Below are 21,479 nucleotides of genomic sequence, written 5' to 3'. Positions count from 1 at the left end.
CACAAGGAGTTTTAAATGATACTCAGTCCAGGATCCAAGCTCAGTCCAGATGGGATTAGTCCACTTGTAGATCCAGGTCCTCGATCATCTTCACGGAACAGATCCAGGATTTTCTCTCAAACCTTCTCGTCGTTTTTCTGCATCATGATCTCATATCAAGCCAGTGTTTGTTCGACGTATCGTGGCTTCAACCATCAACACGTCATTGTTTTTAATCTGATCAGACCCCAGAGATCCTGGTTCCTCCAGATCACGCCTCAGTAAATACGGTTCCTCAGCGTTCCTGGAGACTACTTCCCTGGATGGACCGTTATCTTCCCAGATTTAGCCAAACGTTGGATGATCTGAGCTTCGTAGTCGGCGTCGTGGACCCCGGTCTTCCTGAACTCCCCAGAGTAGCGGTTCTGCTCCCAGTAGTGGTGCCAGTTTCCTCGACCGTCCGCCCCGAACCCGAACACGTTGACCTGGAAGGAGAAGACATGCGAGTCAGCGACGCTTCATCAGAGACACTTCATCATCTTCATCATCTTCATCATCTTCATCATCTTCATCATCTTCATCATCTTCATCATCTTCATCATCTTCATCATCTTCATCCTCTTCATCATCTTCATCCTCTTCATCATCTTCATCATCTTCATCATCATCGGGACCAACAGACCTCGTCGCAGACATGCAGGGCGAAGAACAGGACCAGCATCCCCGTAGACGGGTACCGGCCGTGATGTCTGGTCCAGTGGTCGTGGATGTATTTGAAGAAAGCCGGGTTGAAGATCTGGACCTTGACATGGAAGGAGACAAACAGTTTAAGAACCTGCACTGGTGCCTTCTTCAGCCAAACAAGATCTACTGAGAGTCAAGAAAACAAACGAATGCAAAAAGAATAAAGAGAGAAAGAATACGTTGGAATCATGAGGATCTTCCACCAAGAACATGCATCACAGCTGATTTATGATAGAAACCCGAGTGTTGAAGTTCAAGGAGGAAGATGTCGAGATGAATGTGTTGAGGAGACCCGGTGATAATACGGTGGTTACGTGAGACGATCAGAAGGACCACAATCTAAATGAACTCGTCGCGGAAAATACATGTAAACATTCTTAAGGGAATTCTAAAGGACTCAGTTGACATTAAGTTGTTATTAGATTATATGAGTTAAGGGGGTCCAGGACACTGAGGACACTGAGGACACTGAAGACACTGAAGACACTGAGGACACTGAAGACACTGAGGACACTGAAGACACTGAGGACACTGAAGACACTGAAGACACAGAAGACACTGAAGACACTGAAGACACAGAAGACACTGAAGACACAGAAGACACTGAAGACACTGAAGACACTGAGGACACTGAAGACACTGAAGACACAGAAGACACTGAAGACACTGAAGACACTGAAGACACAGAAGACACTGAAGACACAAAAGACACTGAAGACACTGAAGACACTGAAGACACTGAGGACACTGAGGACACTGAAGACACTGAGGACACTGAAGACACAGAAGACACTGAGGACACTGAAGACACTGAAGACACTGAAGACACAAAAGACACTGAAGACACTGAAGACACTGAAGACACTGAGGACACTGAGGACACTGAAGACACTGAAGACACTGAAGACACAGAAGACACTGAAGACACTGAAGACACTGAGGACACTGAGGACACTGAAGACACTGAAGACACAGAAGACACTGAAGACACTGAGGACACTGAAGACACTGAAGACACAGAAGACACTGAAGACACTGAGGACACTGAGGACACTGAGGACACTGAAGACACTGAAGACACTGAGGACACTGAAGACACTGAGGACACTGAAGACACTGAAGACACTGAGGACACTGAAGACACTGAGGACACTGAAGGCACTGAAGACACTGAGGACACTGAAGACACTGAGGACACTGAGGACACTGAGGACACTGAAGACACTGAAGACACTGAGGACACTGAAGACACTGAGGACACTGAAGACACTGAAGACACTGAGGACACTGAAGACACTGAAGACACTGAAGACACTGAAGACACTGAGGACACTGAAGACACAGAAGACACTGAGGACACTGAAGACACTGAGGACACTGAAGACACTGAGGACACTGAAGACACTGAGGACACTGAGGACACTGAAGACACTGAAGACACTGAGGACACTGAAGACACTGAGGACACTGAAGACACTGAGGACACTGAAGACACTGAAGACACAGAAGACACTGAAGACACTGAAGACACAGAAGACACTGAGGACACAGAAGACACTGAAGACACTGAAGACACAGAAGACACTGAGGACACAGAAGACACTGAGGACACTGAGGACACTGAAGACACTGAAGACACAGAAGACACTGAGGACACTGAAGACACTGAAGACACTGAGGACACAAAAGACACTGCTCAACATGAGGTGAACATGAGGTCAGCTCCCAGTGCAATATCGAAACCCATTTATCATTCATTTTCTACTGCTTATTCCCTTATGGGTGTCATGGGCTGACTGCAGCCTTTTACAGCTTCTTCAGGCGAGAGGCAGGGGACACCCTGGACAGGATGCAGGTCTGTCTCAGGACACACAAGGACAAACAACCATCCACACACACACTCATATCTATGGACAATTTCCCAAAGTTCTCAATCAACCTCTTTATGTTTTTGGACTGTGGGAGGAAACCGGAGTGTCCGGAGTAAACCCACACAACACGGGGAGAACATACTAACTACACACAGAAAGGTCACGAGTTGACTCGACCTGGATGTGAACCAGCAACCGTCCTGCTGTGAGGCGTTTAATTTGATGACATCATCGTCATTTCTTCTGCTGCCACCAAACACTGCAGTAAACACATCTAAACTTTTCTTGGCTCAGGGACCAGAAAGTGAAGATATTTATTTACCTAAAACCTCATATTGTGGATTAGAGCCAGTTGACTCCGAGGATTACGGCGTAAACACAAGATTATTCAAACAATATTCTAATCCACCTGTAATCCTCCGTCAACAATGGAATAATTGTGCCAACCTCGGGTCAGAGTGAGTGTGTTCATGGCTGGTGTTGACTTGTTGAGACACACACTCACCTTGTCTTTGTCGACTCTCAGGAACTGCTTCACAGGTGCGTAGGTGCTGGAAGAGAAGGTGAGGAAACACTTGATCATTATATCGTCGTTACATCGTCGTTACATCGTCATTATATCGTCATTATATCGTCATTATATCGTCGTTACATCGTCATTACATCGTCATTATATCGTCATTACATCGTCATTACATCTTCATTATATCGTCATTACATCGTCATTACATCGTCATTACTTCGTCGTTACATCGTCGTTACATTGTCATTACATCGTCATTATATCGTCATTATATCGTCATTATATCGTCATTATATCGTCATTATATCGTCATTACATCGTCTTTATATCGTCGTTACATCGTCGTTACATCGTCATTATATCGTCATTATATCGTCATTACATCGTCATTACATCGTCATTATATCGTCGTTACATCGTCGTTATATCGTCATTACATCATCATTATATCGTCATTACATCGTCATTACATCGTCATTATATCGTCATTATATCGTCATTATATCGTCATTACATCGTCATTATATCGTCATTACATCGTCATTACATCGTCGTTACATCGTCATTATATCGTCGTTACATCGTCGTTACATCGTCGTTACATCGTCGTTACATCGTCGTTACATCGTCATTATATCTTCATTATATCGTCATTACATCGTCATTACATCGTCATTACATCGTCATTACATCGTCGTTACATCGTCATTATATCTTCATTATATCGTCATTATATCGTCATTACATCGTCTTTATATCGTCGTTACATCGTCGTTATATCGTCATTACATCGTCATTATATCGTCATTATATCTTCATTATATCGTCATTACATCGTCATTATATCGTCGTTACATCGTCGTTATATCGTCATTACATCGTCATTATATCGTCGTTACATCGTCGTTATATCGTCATTACTTCGTCATTATATCGTCGTTACATCGTCGTTATATCGTCATTACATCGTCATTATATCGTCGTTATATCGTCATTATATCATCGTTACATCGTCGTTATATCGTCATTATATCGTCGTTATATCGTCGTTACATCGTCATTACTTCGTCATTATATCGTCATTATATCGTCATTACATCGTCATTACATCGTCATTATATCGTCATTATATCGTCATTACATCGTCGTTACATCGTCATTACTTCGTCATTATATCGTCATTATATCGTCATTATATCGTCATTACATCGTCATTACATCGTCATTACATCGTCATTATATCGTCATTATATCGTCATTATATCGTCGTTACATCGTCATTATATCGTCATTACATCGTCATTATATCGTCATTACATCGTCATTATATCGTCATTATATCGTCATTACATCGTCATTATATCGTCATTACATCGTCATTACATCGTCATTACATCGTCGTTACATCGTCATTATATCGTCATTACATCGTCATTATATCGTCATTACTTCGTCATTACATCGTCATTATATCGTCATTATATCGTCGTTATATCGTCGTTACATCGTCAATACATCGTCATTACATCGTCATTATATCGTCATTATATCGTCGTTACATCGTCATTACTTCGTCATTATATCGTCATTACATCGTCATTACATCGTCATTATATCGTCATTATATCGTCATTATATCGTCATTATATCGTCATTACTTCGTCGTTACATCGTCATTACATCGTCATTATATCGTCATTATATCGTCATTACTTCGTCGTTACATCGTCATTACATCGTCATTACATCGTCAATATATCGTCGTTACATCGTCGTTACTTCGTCGTTACTTCGTCGTGCGACTCACAATCGGATCTGTCCGGTCGACAGCGCACTGGTGATCCACACCAGGTCCAGAGTCTTGAAGGGAACCAGCACGAAGCTGACGTTGGCCGCCAGGTTCTTGGCGCTCTCGGGGTACATGAAGTGATGTGTGGTGTGGCTGCCGGCGTCTTCCTCGTAGCCCACTGTGGGGGCCAAGTTGATCCTGTGGAGGAGGAGCTGGATTAGATCCTCCTGACATGTCACTTTAGAACTCTGTAGTCCTCGGTATCTTGGTAAATACAAGGATTTCTCTCCTCTGGTCTGGAAGTTCAGGAACCATCAGTAGATTCTGATCCACAGACCTCAGAGCCCGAGCTGGGGTGTAAGTCTGGATCAGATCACTGATGGAAGGTCTGACCATGAATAGATCTGAAAGTAAGAACCAGAATTTTAAAATGATCCTGAAAGAAACTGGCAGCCAGTGAAGAGTTTGAAGGAGAAATGTGAGTTCTTCTACTAGAGCAGCCAGTGAAGAGTTTGAAGGAGAAATGTGAGTTCTTCTACTAGAGCAGCCAGTGAAGAGTTTGAAGGAGAAATGTGAGTTCTTCTACTAGAGCGGCTCAGAATTCTGGCTGCAGAGTTTAGTATGAACTGCAGGCGAGACGATCCTTCTGGTTTAGACATGAAAACAAACTGTTACAATAGTCCAGACGAGAAGAAACAAACACATGGATTATAAGATCCAGATCATGTTCCGACAACATTTTCCTAAGTTTAGAGATTTTTCTCAGTTGAAGGAAACAGTTTCTGGTCAGTTTTCTTCAGTGTTGAACAAGAGACATGTCTTTATCAAATACAGCACCCAGGTTTCTCAGGCTCAGTTTGACAGACTGACATAAGTCACTCAAGTACTGACTCAACCCTGGAATCTTATCATCAACAATCACCAGAGTTTCAGTTTTGTCCACATTTAGCTTCAAAGTGTTTTCACTCATTGTTTGATTTCTAGCAACAATTGACTAAGTTCAGCCTCTGGGGCTCAGTTGGGTCAACAGAGCAGTAGAGCTGGATGTCCTCAGCAAACATTTGATAAGAAACATCAGGAAATCTCTGAATGAATTTACCGAGGGGAATCAAGTACAGCAAAAACAATAAAGGACCCAGAACAGAACCTTGAGGGACTCCACACAACAGATCTGCCGATTCAGACCTAATTTGATTGACAGATACACTAAAACTGCGCCCAGAAAGGTAAGATGAGAACCATTCTAACACAGACCCAGACAGTCTTCACCCCTCAGTCTTCTCAGCAGGATCTGGTTCAACTGTGTCAAAGGCTGAGGACAGATCCAAGAGAACCAGAACATCATGATGTCACTGGACACCTTCAGTAAAACTGTCTCCGTAGATGTTTACTGAAGCCAGACTGAAACTTCTCATGGATGTCGCTCTGATCCAGGAACAGCTGCTCAGACACCACCTTCTCCAAGACACAATTTAAGAGATAGCAGACGAGGTTTTGTTGCCTGAAAACATCTCAAAAACCTCCTCCGCTGAGAGGACGATGCAGTCGTTCTACTGTCAGGACTGTCAGACGACATTATACAGCAGACGGTCCTCGGCATAATTTAAAGTCCACGTCTTGTTCGAACAAGCAAAGTTATTGAATTATTCAAAGGCACAGAGAATGAAGTGAAGAAACGAGGTGTGGTATTTGGAATATGTGCTATTTTTACTTTGAAGGTAGAGTAAAAAATCTATACAGGAAGTTTGTAAAAGAAAGACGAAAGATAAATAGTGAGAAAGAAAGGCTAGTAAAGGACAGAGACGACTTCAGGATCTTATTTGACACGACTTCACACATGGAATGAACTCGACAGCTTCAATAATTAAACTCATATTGTTTGTGATTAAAACAAACAAACACACTAACAAACTCAGATAAATACATCATTGACTGACACGCTAATTTCAATTTGTTTACTCTCAAGCTATGCTAAATGCTAAGCTAAACGCTAGAACTAAAATTAACATTAATTTCAAAAGGATACACGCATATATACAGTATATATATATATATTGATATCCATTACAAGCCTGAAGTTCGTTCTAGATACTGACGATTTAATCGAGCACAACAACGCTCAGTGTGAAGACACAAATAAATAGTGGCACAGCTGTGAACAGAGGTGTGTTGTTAGCAACTGGCTTCACTGTTCAAAAGAACTTTGTTTGGACAAAGATCGACGAGTCAGACGCACAGTAAACAGAAAAACAGACGTCAAAGGAACTTCTGTCTTTCCCTGGAACAGAATTTAATGAGAGTAACAACCGTTTTATCTGAGGTTTGTTGTGTTTCTGCAAAGCCTCGATGCAGACTCGTCCGATTCACCACCTGCTGACACCTCAGGTCTGTCGCAGGTCAGTTGGACGGGTCAGTGAGGTCACCTGGAGAGTCGAGGTCAGCACCTGGACAGTCGGTCTGGAACCGTAGACTCTCACATAACCAGACCGGGTTCAAGAGGAGCAACAGAGTTGGCGGATCAAGGGAAGCTTTAACGCTCGATCCCATTAGGACCTGATGAGCTTCCGTGGCAGAGGTTGTGATGGAACCAGAGTGGCTTGAAAACAACTGTGTCCATCTACTGACACATCTACTGACACATCTACTGATACATCTACTGACACATCTACTGACACATCTACTGACACATCTACTGACACATCTACTGATACATCTACTGACACATCTACTGATACATCTACTGACACATCTACTGACACATCTACTGATACATCTACTGACACATCTACTGACACATCTACTGACACATCTACTGATACATCTACTGACACATCTACTGACACATCTACTGACACATCTACTGACACATCTACTGATACATCTACTGACACATCTACTGATACATCTACTGAAACATCTACTGATACATCTACTGACACATCTACTGACACATCTACTGACACATCTACTGACACATCTACTGACACATCTACTGATACATCTACTGATACATCTACTGACACATCTACTGACACATCTACTGACACATCTACTGACACATCTACTGATACATCTACTGACACATCTGCTGACACATCTACTGACACATCTACTGATACATCTACTGACACATCTACTGACACATCTACTGACACATCTACTGACACATGTACTGACACATCTACTGATACATCTACTGACACATCTACTGATACATCTACTGACACATCTACTGACACATCTACTGACACATCTACTGATACACCTACTGACACATCTACTGATACATCTACTGAAACATCTACTGAAACATCTACTGACACATCTACTGATACATCTACTGACACATGTACTGACACATCTACTGATACATCTACTGATACATCTACTGACACATCTACTGACACATCTACTGACACATGTACTGACACATCTACTGATACATCTACTGACACATCTACTGACACATCTACTGACACATCTACTGATACATCTACTGACACATCTACTGATACATCTACTGAAACATCTACTGATACATCTACTGACACATCTACTGACACATCTACTGACACATCTACTGACACATCTACTGACACATCTACTGACACATCTACTGACACATCTACTGATACATCTACTGACACATCTACTGACACATCTACTGACACATCTACTGACACATCTACTGACACATCTACTGACACATCTACTGATACATCTACTGACACATCTACTGACACATCTACTGACACATGTACTGACACATCTACTGATACATCTACTGACACATCTACTGATACATCTACTGACACATCTACTGACACATCTACTGACACATCTACTGATACATCTACTGACACATCTACTGATACATCTACTGAAACATCTACTGAAACATCTACTGACACATCTACTGATACATCTACTGACACATGTACTGACACATCTACTGATACATCTACTGATACATCTACTGACACATCTACTGACACATCTACTGACACATGTACTGACACATCTACTGACACATCTACTGACACATCTACTGATACATCTACTGACACATCTACTGAAACATCTACTGACACATGTACTGACACATCTACTGAAACATCTACTGACACATGTACTGACACATCTACGAGTGACACTGAAGGAACTTGAAGGAAAGACTTGGTTTGCAGGAGAAGAATGAGAAGAAAATGATAATAACAATGAATATTTGAACAGAGTACTGCAGCGTGACTGGACGTCGAGTCTTGTTCACATGGAGGCCAGTCGTCTACATAACAACTCACAGTAAATCACAGTTGAAATTCAAAAGTCTTTTGTTATTTTTATAACTTGATTTCTCAACATCCCAGCATGTAATGGACTGTGTCAGGTTTTTTTTAAACTCCTATCAAGACAACTCTCTGAAAAACATGTCTTGCCTCAGTTCTCGTGATCAATGTATCAGAGGTTTTTTGTGAAGAAGTTCACGACTTTAAACTCCATCTGGTGTGAAGAACATTCACTTCTTTGATGCACATCCTTGAGGTTTGTTGACTTGAGCTCATCTTGATAAACTGTATATATTGACTCATCCATCCATCATTTATTCAAACATCCATCACTCCTGAAGTTTCTCTCCACGTTGTTTCTCCATCCATCACTTGTCAGTAAGTAAGTAATATTTATATACCGTATTTTCCGGACTATAAGTGTCTCCGGAGCACAAGTCGCTCCAGACATAAAATGCATAATAATAAGAAAAAACATATATAAGTCGCACTGGAGTATAAGTCGCATTTTTGGGGGAAATTGATTTGATAAAATCCAAGAACAGACATGTGATCTTGAAAGACAAGTTAAAATAAAACTAGAGGCAACAACAGAATAATGTTACGTTACATGAAGTGAGAACCTGGTATGTTAACATAACATATGAAGAGTTATTCAGAGAACTATAGCATCAATAACTAACTAGTTTACCAAACCATCCGTGTAACTCCAAATAACTCTTCATCCTCGTGTCACTTTTAAACAACTAACTAACTCCGGAGGTAGAAGATGCTTCCTCTTCTACGTGGAAATGATCAACACAGGCCTAGAGCGCCCTCTGGTGGTTTAGTGTCAAAATAACATGTGAAAATGATATACCGCTAATAATGTGGTAATAATTTCACACATAAGTCGCTCCAGAGTATAATCTCACCCCCGGACAAACTATGAAGAAAACTGCGATTTATAGTCCAGAAAATACGGTAGTACTTTTCCAGACCAGGGTCACAAAGCGTTTAAAAATTAAAACAATATTCAATAAAGTATATACTTTAAAGGTCAAGATAACACTGAGAACAACACAGGATCCACTTGATCATCTCTCACTGAAGCCTCCACGAACATGAACCATGAGTGAGTCTTCACCTCATGATGTAATTGTGTCCGTCGATGGTCGCTCCATATCCGGCGCCGCGCAGGTTCCCGGAGTTTCCCACCACAGCACAGCGCAGGCAGCGACCCGGGTCCCAGGACCCGTACGGAGACCTACCTGGAATCACCTGGAACAGAGAGAGAGTTAGTGTCCTGAGTTAGCGTTAGCCATCTATGAACGGAAGTGAAGACGAGGACGAACGTTACCTGGAACAGCCTGAGCAGCACCTGCTGGATGCTGTGAGGCTTGAACTGAGGCTGCAGCATCTGCAGGCACAGAGAGAGAAGGAGGCTCACATGTGTGAACACAAGACCATCCGTCGCAGCTTCATTCATAAATAAAACCGTCTCTAAATGTTCAACTAAAAAGCTATTTTGATCAATGATCCAAGATGAAGGAAACTACTGGTCTGGTCAATGCTGCCTCAGTCCTGTGTTTGAAACTGTCTCTCATTGACTCACATTTAACACTTTGAGACGATGATTTAACATTAAACCTGCGGGTCTGATCGGATTTGACATTTAAAACGACTGGAGCTTCAAAGGCTCGTCCAGACCTGAGAACTCTAGTGTGAACTGAGTCTAGAAGCAGAAAACTGTTGATAAACTGTTTAACACGAGCGTCGTATCGATTATTGACATTTAAGAAAGTAAAGAGTCACAAACAAAAGTAGTTCTACGGTATGAAAAGTATGCAAAGAAAGGATATGATGGATAAAGAGAGGGAAAGTGTGTTCATTTCAAATCCTACCACGTTATCGAGAGAAAATAGGTCGAAAACAGAGTTGATTTTAAAAAGTGACATTTTGGGTTTTATATATTGAGAAGTAAAATGTTAACAAATGATGGTAGTTTTATTGGGTAAAAAAAACAGCTGAAAAATATAGATGATGTAAAAATCAAATGAGAAAAAGGTAAAAATTAGGGAAATTCATCTCATGCAAGTCAAGTCTTATGTAATTCATATGTAATTATATCATATATTGTAATGTTATACATGCGCTATAGGTTTCTAGATGGAGGTACAGTCTAGTTGAATAGATAAGATAGAGGTAAGATAGTACAGTGGGGTCACCAACATACTAGAAGGTATATATGATCTGGGTTCACACTTAAAATAACTTTATATTTATTTCTATGGATGAGAAACTCTGACATCACTACAAACTCCTCTGTGGTAAATGATTCTGAAATGATATTCCTCTTGTAAACTAATCACATTATTGATTCTTCAATAATTACCGACAACAGAAACACAAGCCAAACATAATAAGACGGTAATTGTATGAAAGATATTTAACTAAACTTTGATTCTGTGGCTCGACCTCAGCCTCGTTCCTTCAGAAGCAGCAACTCTCCAGTCGAGCCACAGATATACTTCTTATCTTCTGTCAACAATTGATGCTAAATAAGCAAAGCTCTCAACAAACGACCAGTGATCTCAACGAGAGACGAGGCTGATTCCTCTCTTTCTTCCCGTCTTCTGTCACTTCTCTGTCAGCACTTGTTTTCCACCAAAGCGTCCCTGATTCTTGGTTCCTGACACAGATCTGGTTCTGGTTCCACAGCTCTCCTTGTGCTCCAGTCTAATTCCTTCTCTTTCATTTCCCTCGCTGCCTCTTTGTTTTCCTCCTGTCTTCTTTCATCCCTCCTTCTCCGGGAAGCGCCGGCGCTCCACAAAGACGCGACGATCAGACGCAGATAAATCTGTTTTATTGCCCGTTTCATGATTTGGATTCTCTTCCTGCTCTTCATCCTCTTATGCTCTTCATCCTCTTCTGCTCTTCATCCTCTTCTGCTCTTCATCCTCTTCCTGCTCTTCATCCTCTTCTGCTCTTCATCCTCTTCTGCTCTTCATCCTCTTCTGCTCTTCATCCTCTTCCTGCTCTTCATCCTCTTCCGCTCTTCATCATCTTCTGCTCTTCATCCTCTTCTGCTCTTCATCCTCTTCTGCTCTTCATCCTCTTCCGCTCTTCTTCCTCTTCTGCTCTTCTTCCTCTTCTGCTCTTCATCCTCTTCTGCTCTTCATCATCTTCCTGCTCTTCATCCTCTTCTGCTCTTCATCCTCTTCTGCTCTTCATCCTCTTCCGCTCTTCTTCCTCTTCTGCTCTTCTTCCTCTTCTGCTCTTCATCCTCCTGTTTCTTTCTCGACGGCGTCGGAATTAAACGCTCGATGCACCAGTTTGTGTTTCTGAATTCATCAGCGGCTCGGCTTCCCTTGATGTTTCCGCACCTCGTTTTAATCTTCTTCTAAAGGGCCTTCTAGAGGGAACAGGGCTTTGGATTCAGACCTACTTAGAAGGAGCCACTTCCACCTTGTTTATAAATGTGTGATTCAGCTCAGTGGAGTCTGGACCACTATAGCTCCAGATGGATGTTCACAGACAACAGTTTGTTACTCAGTCTGGTTCATCCATTATATACGAGGACACAAGGTTCGGGGACATCTAGGTTTTCTTTGAGGGAGAAAGCATTGTCATGCTAATGGCTACATTCAGGAATCACGATTTTTGAGTCAAGATATTTAGTTTTAAATGTGTCAAAATGTACTTTAAATAGAAATACTTCTTTGTCGTCTCAGTAACTTCTTTCAGAGCATAAGGACAAAGTGGGTAAAATGTCTAAGAAAATAAGGTTATAAGGTTAAACCAAAATATATATAAGTAGGAAAAGTGTTGGGAATAATAAGCGCATGTTTAACCGTCGGCTGTCATTTCTTACCAAGAAGTTGAACAATTTCACCACATATAGAAAGTCAGACTTCTATAGCAAAAATAGTAATTTTGGCTGATGTAGCCATTAGTGCTATAAACATGTAATTTAGTTATAAAAGCAATCCTATCATTTTCAGTCCCATAGTGTTTATTTTCTCTATAACACGACACTGTTTCTTAAAGGCCTCACGGACAACAGATGACATCACTTAAACCCCTGTCGGAGCCAAGACCCCGAGTTCTCACACAATTTAGACAAGAAGGCTTTTGTTCTTTTCTTTCTCGCTGGAATCTTCACAAACTCTGTACTTTGAATTAGAAAAAGACGATGTTATGTCAGTCCTGAGTTGAGTCGCTGCTCAAACACACATTGAAGCTCGAGTCCAGACACGACCACGGTCCTCCTTTCTTCCTACACTCTTAGTATCATCCTCCCTTTTCAAAGCTTCTTCTTGGTCCAGAACAGGCCTGTGGTCTTTCATATTTCTGATTGAATTTCTGATGACTCCTGATATTCTCACTTCTTCCCACCTGTCAGTGTCTTAGGAATCATCGTCTTTTTAACCTCCTCCTCCTCCAAGATGATTTAACATTAAACACATACAGGATATAATCCAGATTCTTAAAATGTCTCCTGTTCTTTATGAACCTGCAGGTCTGATTTGAAATTAATTTAAACTCATTTAAAACGACTGGAGCTTCACAAAGGTCTGTTTCAGTCACGAGAACTCTAGTCTGAACTGAGTCTAGAAGCAGAAAACTGTGACTGTTCTCTTGATAAACCGTTTTACACAAGCTTCGTATCAATTATTGACATTTAAGAAAGTAAAGAGTCACAAACAAAAGTAGTTCTACGGTATGAAAAGTATACAAAGAAAGAGGCAATGTTCAGTAGAGAGAAGGAAAGTGTGTTCATTTCAAATCCTACCACGTTATCGAGAGAAAATAGGTCGACAACAGAGTTGATGATGTAAAAATCAAATGAGAAAAAGGTAAAAAATAGGGAAATTCATCTCATGTAATTAATTCATATGTAATTATATCATATCTGTCGTCGTCCCTCTAAGTCTTTCAAATTTCTGATCGACTCTCTTCTCATGATATTCGCACTTCTTCCCACCTGTCAGTGTCTTAGGTAATCATCCTCTTCTTAATATCGCCCTCCTCCTCCTCCTCTTCTTCTTCCTCCTCCTCCTCCTCTTCTTCTTCTTCCTCCTCCTCTTCTTCTTCCTCCTTCTCTTCTTCTTATCCTCCTCCTCCTCTTCATCTCTTCTTCTTCCTCCTCCTCCTCTTCTTCTTCCTCCTCCTCCTCCTCTTCCTCCTCCTCTTCTTCTTCCTCCTTCTCTTCTTCTTATCCTCCTCCTCCTCTTCATCTCTTCTTCTCCCTCCTCCTCCTCTTCTTCTTCCTCCTCCTCCTCCTCTTCCTCCTTCTCTTCTTCTTATCCTCCTCCTCCTGCTCCTCCTCCTCTTCTTCTTCTTCCTCCTCCTCCTCCTCTTCCTCCTTCTCTTCTTCTTATCCTCCTCCTCCTGCTCCTCCTCCTCTTCCTCCTCCTCCTCCTCCTCCTCTTTCTCTCCTTCTTATCCTCCTCTTCCTGCTCCTCCTCCTCTCACGGGAAGATTATCAAACATCTGCTTGTTTTCTATCTTCCTCTCCTCAAACCTTGACCACTGGACTCCTGCCTCACACGTCTGTCTCGTATCATTGACCTGCACAACTGTCAGATCCTGCAATATGTTTCACACGTTAACTTCTAACTAAAGATGCATAGAAAGATCTTTGAGGTGTGAATAAAGGTTTTATTTAACATTAAGTAATTATAGTCTAACTAACTAACTAACTCTGTGGTCTAAGCTCTAGCTGTTCTTTTTTCAATTTCAAATGTACACATTGTTTTTTATTTAAATGTGAATTTAATAATACATATAAAGGAAGGATATTTAGCTTATTTATTTATGATCCCCATATCATTAGAGCAGGTGATACAAAGTCAACATCACACACACATCTACTGAGCTGCAGCTTTATAGTTTGTTGTTTCGTGTGATTTCACTGTGAAAGTAGGAAATCTTTAATATTTTTTCAATTTACTGAATCTGTTCCATCTTAACTATTTAATCATAAACCATTTTTGATTTTCATTTATTACCATTTGACTTTGTACACATATGTGTTCCTCTGTAGAATATCATTTCAGAGGCAAGTCTGAGAGAGAAACTTTAAGAAGACTTTTTTAAATTTTAGATCTTTTGTATATATATATCTATATATATATAGATATATATCTATATCTATGTATAGATATATATATATATATATATATATATATAATATATATATATAAACCTTTCAAATATATATATAAAATGAGATTAATTTCAAATATGCATTTAATGACATATTTAACAATAAGACATAAAAGAAAGCAACTTTATGACATTCTTTTTCCATTTTATTTTAAAACCTTGCTCAACTTTGCCACAAACTAAATTTCCAAATGCTGACGCAGTGGAAAGAAAAGTGTAGTTTAAGTCAGAAACGACAAATGTTGGTTCACCTCTGACCTACTATCCTCTTCTTCCAAAACATGCGAGTAATTCAAGACAAACTACTTTCTATGCTCCTTCATTTCCTCTCATGGACTCCACCCTGTTGCAGGCCGACCTCATCAACTGGCAGCAGCTCAACTGTGTTTTCAGTTTTCTCGCCGGAGCCGGTCGGCACCGGAGCGACACTGGGCCGGAGAACCGAGCCCTGCTCGGGAAATTAATTCCCTTTCCTTCAGCCGCTGAAATCTTCATGTCTCCGAGCTCACGACACAGCAGCACATGTTGTGCTGGAGCTCGGTTTGGCTCGAGCACAAGGAGGGATGAGGAGGATGAAGATTTGTGACGTTTCTGAGTAGAACTCATCTCTGACTGTTGACTCCTGCGACCCGTAAACCAACGGGTCACATGCTGACGTGGTTAAAGGTTAAAGGTCGAGATAAGACTGAGAAAAACACAGGAGTTCCAGAAAGGATCAAATGCTCTCTCTTGTCATTTTGACATAATATTCTTTTTTGCCCCCATTTTCCTTTTTTGCAAATCATTTTACGGATTTATGTTTAAAACATTTTATATGGATTTACATTTTTTAAACTGTTTTAAAACAAGTGACCTAAAAATACCTAAAAGACGAAGAATTACCTTTTTTTTTTTGTTTTATTTGGTTTGTAATTTCATTTTGGCTCAATAAACATTCTGAAGTTTTCTTTTGAACAGTTTGAGTATCAGGACAAACCTTCACTTGTTCATTTAATTATTTCTACATCGAGCATCAGACAATGTTCGCCTTGTTTGTAGAACAACAACCTTTGTTTTATTTTATTTGATGAGTTTGTTGCCGTTATCTTTGTGTTCTTCCACGAGTTCTAACACTCACATAATCCCAGTCTTTACATTCTTACAAATTTAACATCCTCTGGAAGTTCATCTATTCTCAAGAAACCCAAATATTCTCCAGAACCTCACACTTTGTTTAAAAGTCTTGAATAGATAGAAAGGGCGTGACTTACCACCCACCAGTAGTAGACATCCGAGGACAGCTCGATGTTGTCTCTGGTCCACACCGGGGAGATGTCCGCGTCGTAGTTCTCGTCGAACCAGTTGGAGACCCCGGGGTCCCCGACGCAGCGAGGGCAGGCGCAGGTCCTCTGGGTCTCGGCGTCGGCGTCGGCGGGCGTCTGGTGGTGGTGGGCGCCCACGTAGTTGGGCACCAGCTTCACCCGCCTGGACTCCTCCCAGCCCGGCGGCTCGGGGTAGCTGAAGCTCACGCTGCCTCGCAGCGAGGCGGAGAAGAAGAGCGAGGTGAGGAAGATGAGGGCCAGCGTGCCCAGCAGGACCCACACCCTCTTGGAGCATCGCCCCTTCGCCGCCGCCTTCTCAGCCCCACCTGCCGCCTCGACGCCGCCGCTGCCTTTGGCGGCTTCTCCTCTGCCGAGCCAGGGTCTGAGCTCCAGGAGTCTGGGAGCCCCCCGGAGAGGACCCCCTCCCCATGACCCCCAGCCCCATCGTCTGTCTCTGTTCAGGGTCGAGGACGGGACCCGGCCCCCCCACGGCCATGTGCCCACCACCTGGCCTGCCACCGTCCCCCGTAGAACTCCCTCTGCGCCGCCTTCGCTGCTGGACCGACCTCCAGTCCGTGGACGGCGTCGAACAGAGAGTCCACGACGAGAACCTTCACAAACTGAGGAGAAACAAAGTGTCTCTGGATCCTGATTGCTTCTCTGGACTCAGTTCTCATTCACTGGCGAGTCCAGCCTTGTGAGCCTCCCTTCTTCAAACTTCCCCCTTCCCTCTGTTCTGGCCTCCTTTTATGTCCATTTCTTAAGCTTCATTCCCTCCATTTTTCACATCAACCGTCCATCTGGAGTAAAAAAGGTCCTCATTGATTTCGCTTCCATCCGCGGAAAAAGAAAAAAAGGCTCAAGCGTTTATTTTCTCCTCTTTTTCTCTGTTGCACTGACGCACCGCCGCCAAAGAAAGCTGGCAGACTAGAGAACAGTAGAGCGAGGGAGGGAAGGAGTGAGAGGGGGGAGTGGAGAGAGGGAGGAGATTTGACCTGAAGACTCTTCCTTCATCTCCGTCGATTTGATAAACTCTTTCCTCTTTTAACCAATACTCTCGCACGTCTTCTCGCTCCCCGCTGGTTTCGCCGAGACGCCGTCCAGCTGCTCGAGTTGAAGCGAGTCCTTCAAATCTCAGGCCCTAATAAGATGGACAGATGTCGCTTGAAAAGAAAAAGATGACTCATCGAGGAAGACAAAAGAAAGGCCTCGGCGGCGGCGGAGCAGATTCGGCGAGGGTGCTAAGACGGAACCGATGGAGCCACAATCTCATCTTCCCTCCAGCTGGCTCGGGGGGGCGGGAGGAGGACGGGCGGCGCCGGCATCTGTGGCCAGGAGAGAGTGTGTGTCGCTGGTGTGATTGTGTTCTTCAGAGTGTGTCTTTGAGTCAGGACGGGAGGATGAGCTTCACGGAGGTGACGGCTGTTCACTTCTCATCTTCTCCGGTGTGAGCAGTTCTGTGGAGGCACTTAAAGCCGACGCCGGGAAACACCTGCTGTCCTCACACCAACATGGACGCTCCGGCAAACTGCTGACTTTGTTTTGGTTTCCGGCACCAGAAGCAGCAGCAGCACCAGAAGCAGCAGAAGCACCAGAAGCACCAGCAGCAGCAGAAGCACCAGAAGCACCAGCAGCACCAGAAGCACCAGAAGCAGCAGCAGCAGCAGCAGAACCTTAAATGTCTCGCTTCACACGTGTGCGTTCAGGGACTTCCAGGCAGTTTCCAGTGGAATCATTTCCTGGTCTCGGGCGAACCTGAGGAGAGAAGAAGAAGAAATGAGCTCTTTCCTGTCAGAGGAACTATGTGACGCTCTGGGAGGTTTGTTTCTGTTCGCAGCAACATCGGAGAGAACATGCAAATCCGCCGGCAAGACATTAACAATGAACATGAAAAACAAGGTCATCTTCATCACCAGCACTTCCAATGGTCCTGTAACGTTTTCAAAAAGATGATGCAGATGGAAGAATCTTGGAGTAAAGATGCTTAGAGTGCTGAGTTCAGTTTGTTAAACCATTCATTTGGGTTTTGACATCAGAACACAAAGACAAATCATTCAAAAATCATCTTTCTAAAACAAACTGAAATCTTTTTCTGGTTCAACCTCCTGCCAAATGAAGGACTTTTAAAGACTCAATCAATAAAAGTCCTTTTTGGAATCTAACTTGGGACGAGTTTCACAGATTTTGGAACCTTTGCTTCTAAAAATGTTGTCACAACATGATCTTATAATCCATGTGTTTGTGTCGTTGACACTATTGTAACAGTTTATTTAGTGTCTAAACCAGAAGGATGTGTCTCGCCTGCAGTTCATACTAAACTCTTCTGAGCCGCTCTAGTAGAAGAACTCACATTTCTCCTTCAAACTCTTCACTGGCTGCCAGTTTCTTTCAGGATCATTTTAAAATTCTGGTTCTTACTTTCAGATCTATTCATGGTCAGACCTTCCATCAGTGATCTGATCCAGACTTACACCCCAGCTCGGGCTCTGAGGTCTGTGGATCAGAACACCGTTTTTTCTTTTCGCTCATATGTATTCGTCGCTGCAAACACATACACTATAAAAAGCGGCACAGGAACAATGTGAAGCTATATCACGAGAGTTTATCTTCATCATAACTCAAAGACTTTGCCATCCAGTGGCACTTGAAGGTACCAAGTATGATAGATGGAAAACTAAGACTTTTACACGTCTCTTTGGTCAAATTGATTCATTCATTCTATAATGTTGACAAGAAGACAAACATAAACTTGACTTCAAACCTAGCAGCTGCCTTGTTGTTGGACTATATCAAGTGAGTCTGAGCAGTTGGAACTCACTTGGACCTGAAAGACTCAGGACTCACTCAGACCCAGAACAGGAGTCAGTCTTTGTTGATAACATTTAATGAGGACCCACTTCCTTTCTGTTCGATGGTGACACAGGATTGGTCGACTGCAAAACCAAGCGTTATACCCTGATGCTGATATAACTTGAAATAAATCCAACAGAAATCAAATGTGTCCGACCGACGCTTCATCAGTCTGGTGCCTTCACTCATTCATTTAAGTCACAGGGACAAGGAGATAAATAACGGCCACAGTTAAATAAGCGCTTCATTAATCCGACAGCCTCTGCTGACCCTCTAAACAGATTGTCGTCGCACAGACTCCCCTCCAGGCGGTTGAGAGTGGTAATCTGACTCACTGGGCATTTCCCCGCGGCTGATTTAAACTTCTAATTTCAACTCCGCGCCGCTTCTGACACCATTATGGCTCCGGAGCCGCATTAAAGCGACGCTGAGCCGCCCTTAGTCATTTGAGGAGACACGGGAACTTCCAATTACATCTCTTTTTCCTGCCTTCGTCCGCCGCCCCCCTCCCTGCCCTCGCTGTTATCCCAATTAAATCAAGAGCAGAGGATTTAATTTAATGCAAGTGGAAAGAAGTCGGCATTAAAATGACTTTTCCTAAGGAAAGCTACAGAGTTTGTGAATAACAAACGTAGATGATGCTATTTTAAGATTTTTGAATTTATCTACTGTTTCTTTTGGCCTTTCTGCATGTTATACCAACTCTTAAAGTAAGTAAGTAAGTAATTTGTATTTATATAGAACTTTTCCAGACCAGACAAAGCGCTTTAACAATCAAAACAATATTCAATAAAGTATATATTTTAAAGATCAAGATAAAACTGATAACACAACAGGAGTTCCAGTAAATCAAGGAAAATCCTGAACAAATAAAAACGTCTTAAGATGTTTCTTGAAGGAGTCAGTAGATCATCAAACACAGATGTTTCTTGAAGGAGTCAGTAGATCATCAAACACAGATGTTTCTTGAAGGAGTCAGTAGATCATCAAACACAGATGTTTCTTAAAGGTATCAGTAGATCATCAAACACAGAGATGTTTCTTGAAGGAGTCAGTACATCATCAAACACAGATGTTTCTTGAAGGAGTCAGTAGATCATCAAACACAGATGTTTCTTGAAGGAGTCAGTAGATCATCAAACACAGATGTTTCTTGAAGGAGTCAGTAGATCATCAAACACAATTGTTTCTTGAAGGAGTCAGTAGATCATCAAACAAAGATGTTTCTTGAAGGAGTCAGTAGATCATCAAACACAGATGTTTCTTGAAGGAGTCAGTAGATCATCAAACACAGATGTTTCTTGAAGGAGTCAGTAGATCATCAAACACACATGTTTCTTGAAGGAGTCAGTAGATCATCAAACACAGATGTTTCTTGAAGGAGTCAGTAGATCATCAAACACAGATGTTTCTTGAAGGAGTCAGTAGATCATCAAACACAGATGTTTCTTGAAGGAGTCAGTAGATCATCAAACACAGATGTTTCTTGAAGGAGTCAGTAGATCATCAAACACAGATGTTTCTTGAAGGAGTCAGTAGATCATCAAACACAGATGTTTCTTAAAGGAGTCAGTAGATCATCAAACACAATTGTTTCTTGAAGAAGTCAGTAGATCATCAAACACAGATGTTTCTTGAAGGAGTCAGTAGATCATCAAACACAATTGTTTCTTGAAGGAGTCAGTAGATCATCAAACACAGATGTTTCTTAAAGGAGTCAGTAGATCCATCAAGAGCAAAGAGAGAGAAGATCGTTCCAAAGCTGAGGAGCAACAGCCTGGAAGGATTTCTCTCCTCTGGTCCTGAACCGTGTGCGCGGAACCATCAGTAGACTCTGATCCATAATCAATGTTCACGTTGGAGAAGTTTGGCTTGATTCAGACCAACTCAGTGGGTGTGTTGGACTCAAGTTATTGAGTATAAGTCGTGACGTCAACAGAAACATGTCTAACCATTGAATCCAACGAGTCTGGAGTTTCCTGTGCG

The 21,479-nt window shown here is 42.2% G+C and overlaps 1 protein-coding gene across 1 annotated transcript in view; it reads right to left on the bottom strand.

Annotated features, from left to right (window-relative positions):
* Positions 1-19,835, bottom strand: part of st3gal2 (ST3 beta-galactoside alpha-2,3-sialyltransferase 2) — a 23,454-nt gene extending 3,619 nt beyond the window's left edge. The window contains exons 1-8 of the mRNA XM_087798287.1: positions 19,829-19,835; positions 16,593-17,308; positions 10,532-10,591; positions 10,319-10,452; positions 4,925-5,104; positions 3,100-3,145; positions 662-781; positions 1-464 (exon numbers count right to left, since the gene is read on the bottom strand). The exon at positions 1-464 is cut by the window's left edge and continues 3,619 nt beyond it. Of these exons, the coding sequence (XP_087654413.1) occupies positions 291-464; positions 662-781; positions 3,100-3,145; positions 4,925-5,104; positions 10,319-10,452; positions 10,532-10,591; positions 16,593-17,308; positions 19,829-19,835 (1,437 nt within the window). The 3' untranslated portion in view covers positions 1-290. The remainder of the gene's footprint in view (positions 465-661; positions 782-3,099; positions 3,146-4,924; positions 5,105-10,318; positions 10,453-10,531; positions 10,592-16,592; positions 17,309-19,828) is intronic.
* Between the last annotated feature and the right edge of the window lie 1,644 nt (positions 19,836-21,479).

Source organism: Callionymus lyra, chromosome 8 (assembly GCF_982586985.1).
Source record: "Callionymus lyra chromosome 8, fCalLyr1.hap1.1, whole genome shotgun sequence".
NCBI lineage: Eukaryota > Metazoa > Chordata > Actinopteri > Syngnathiformes > Callionymidae > Callionymus > Callionymus lyra.
This window is presented reverse-complemented; position numbering and strand designations above follow the sequence as displayed.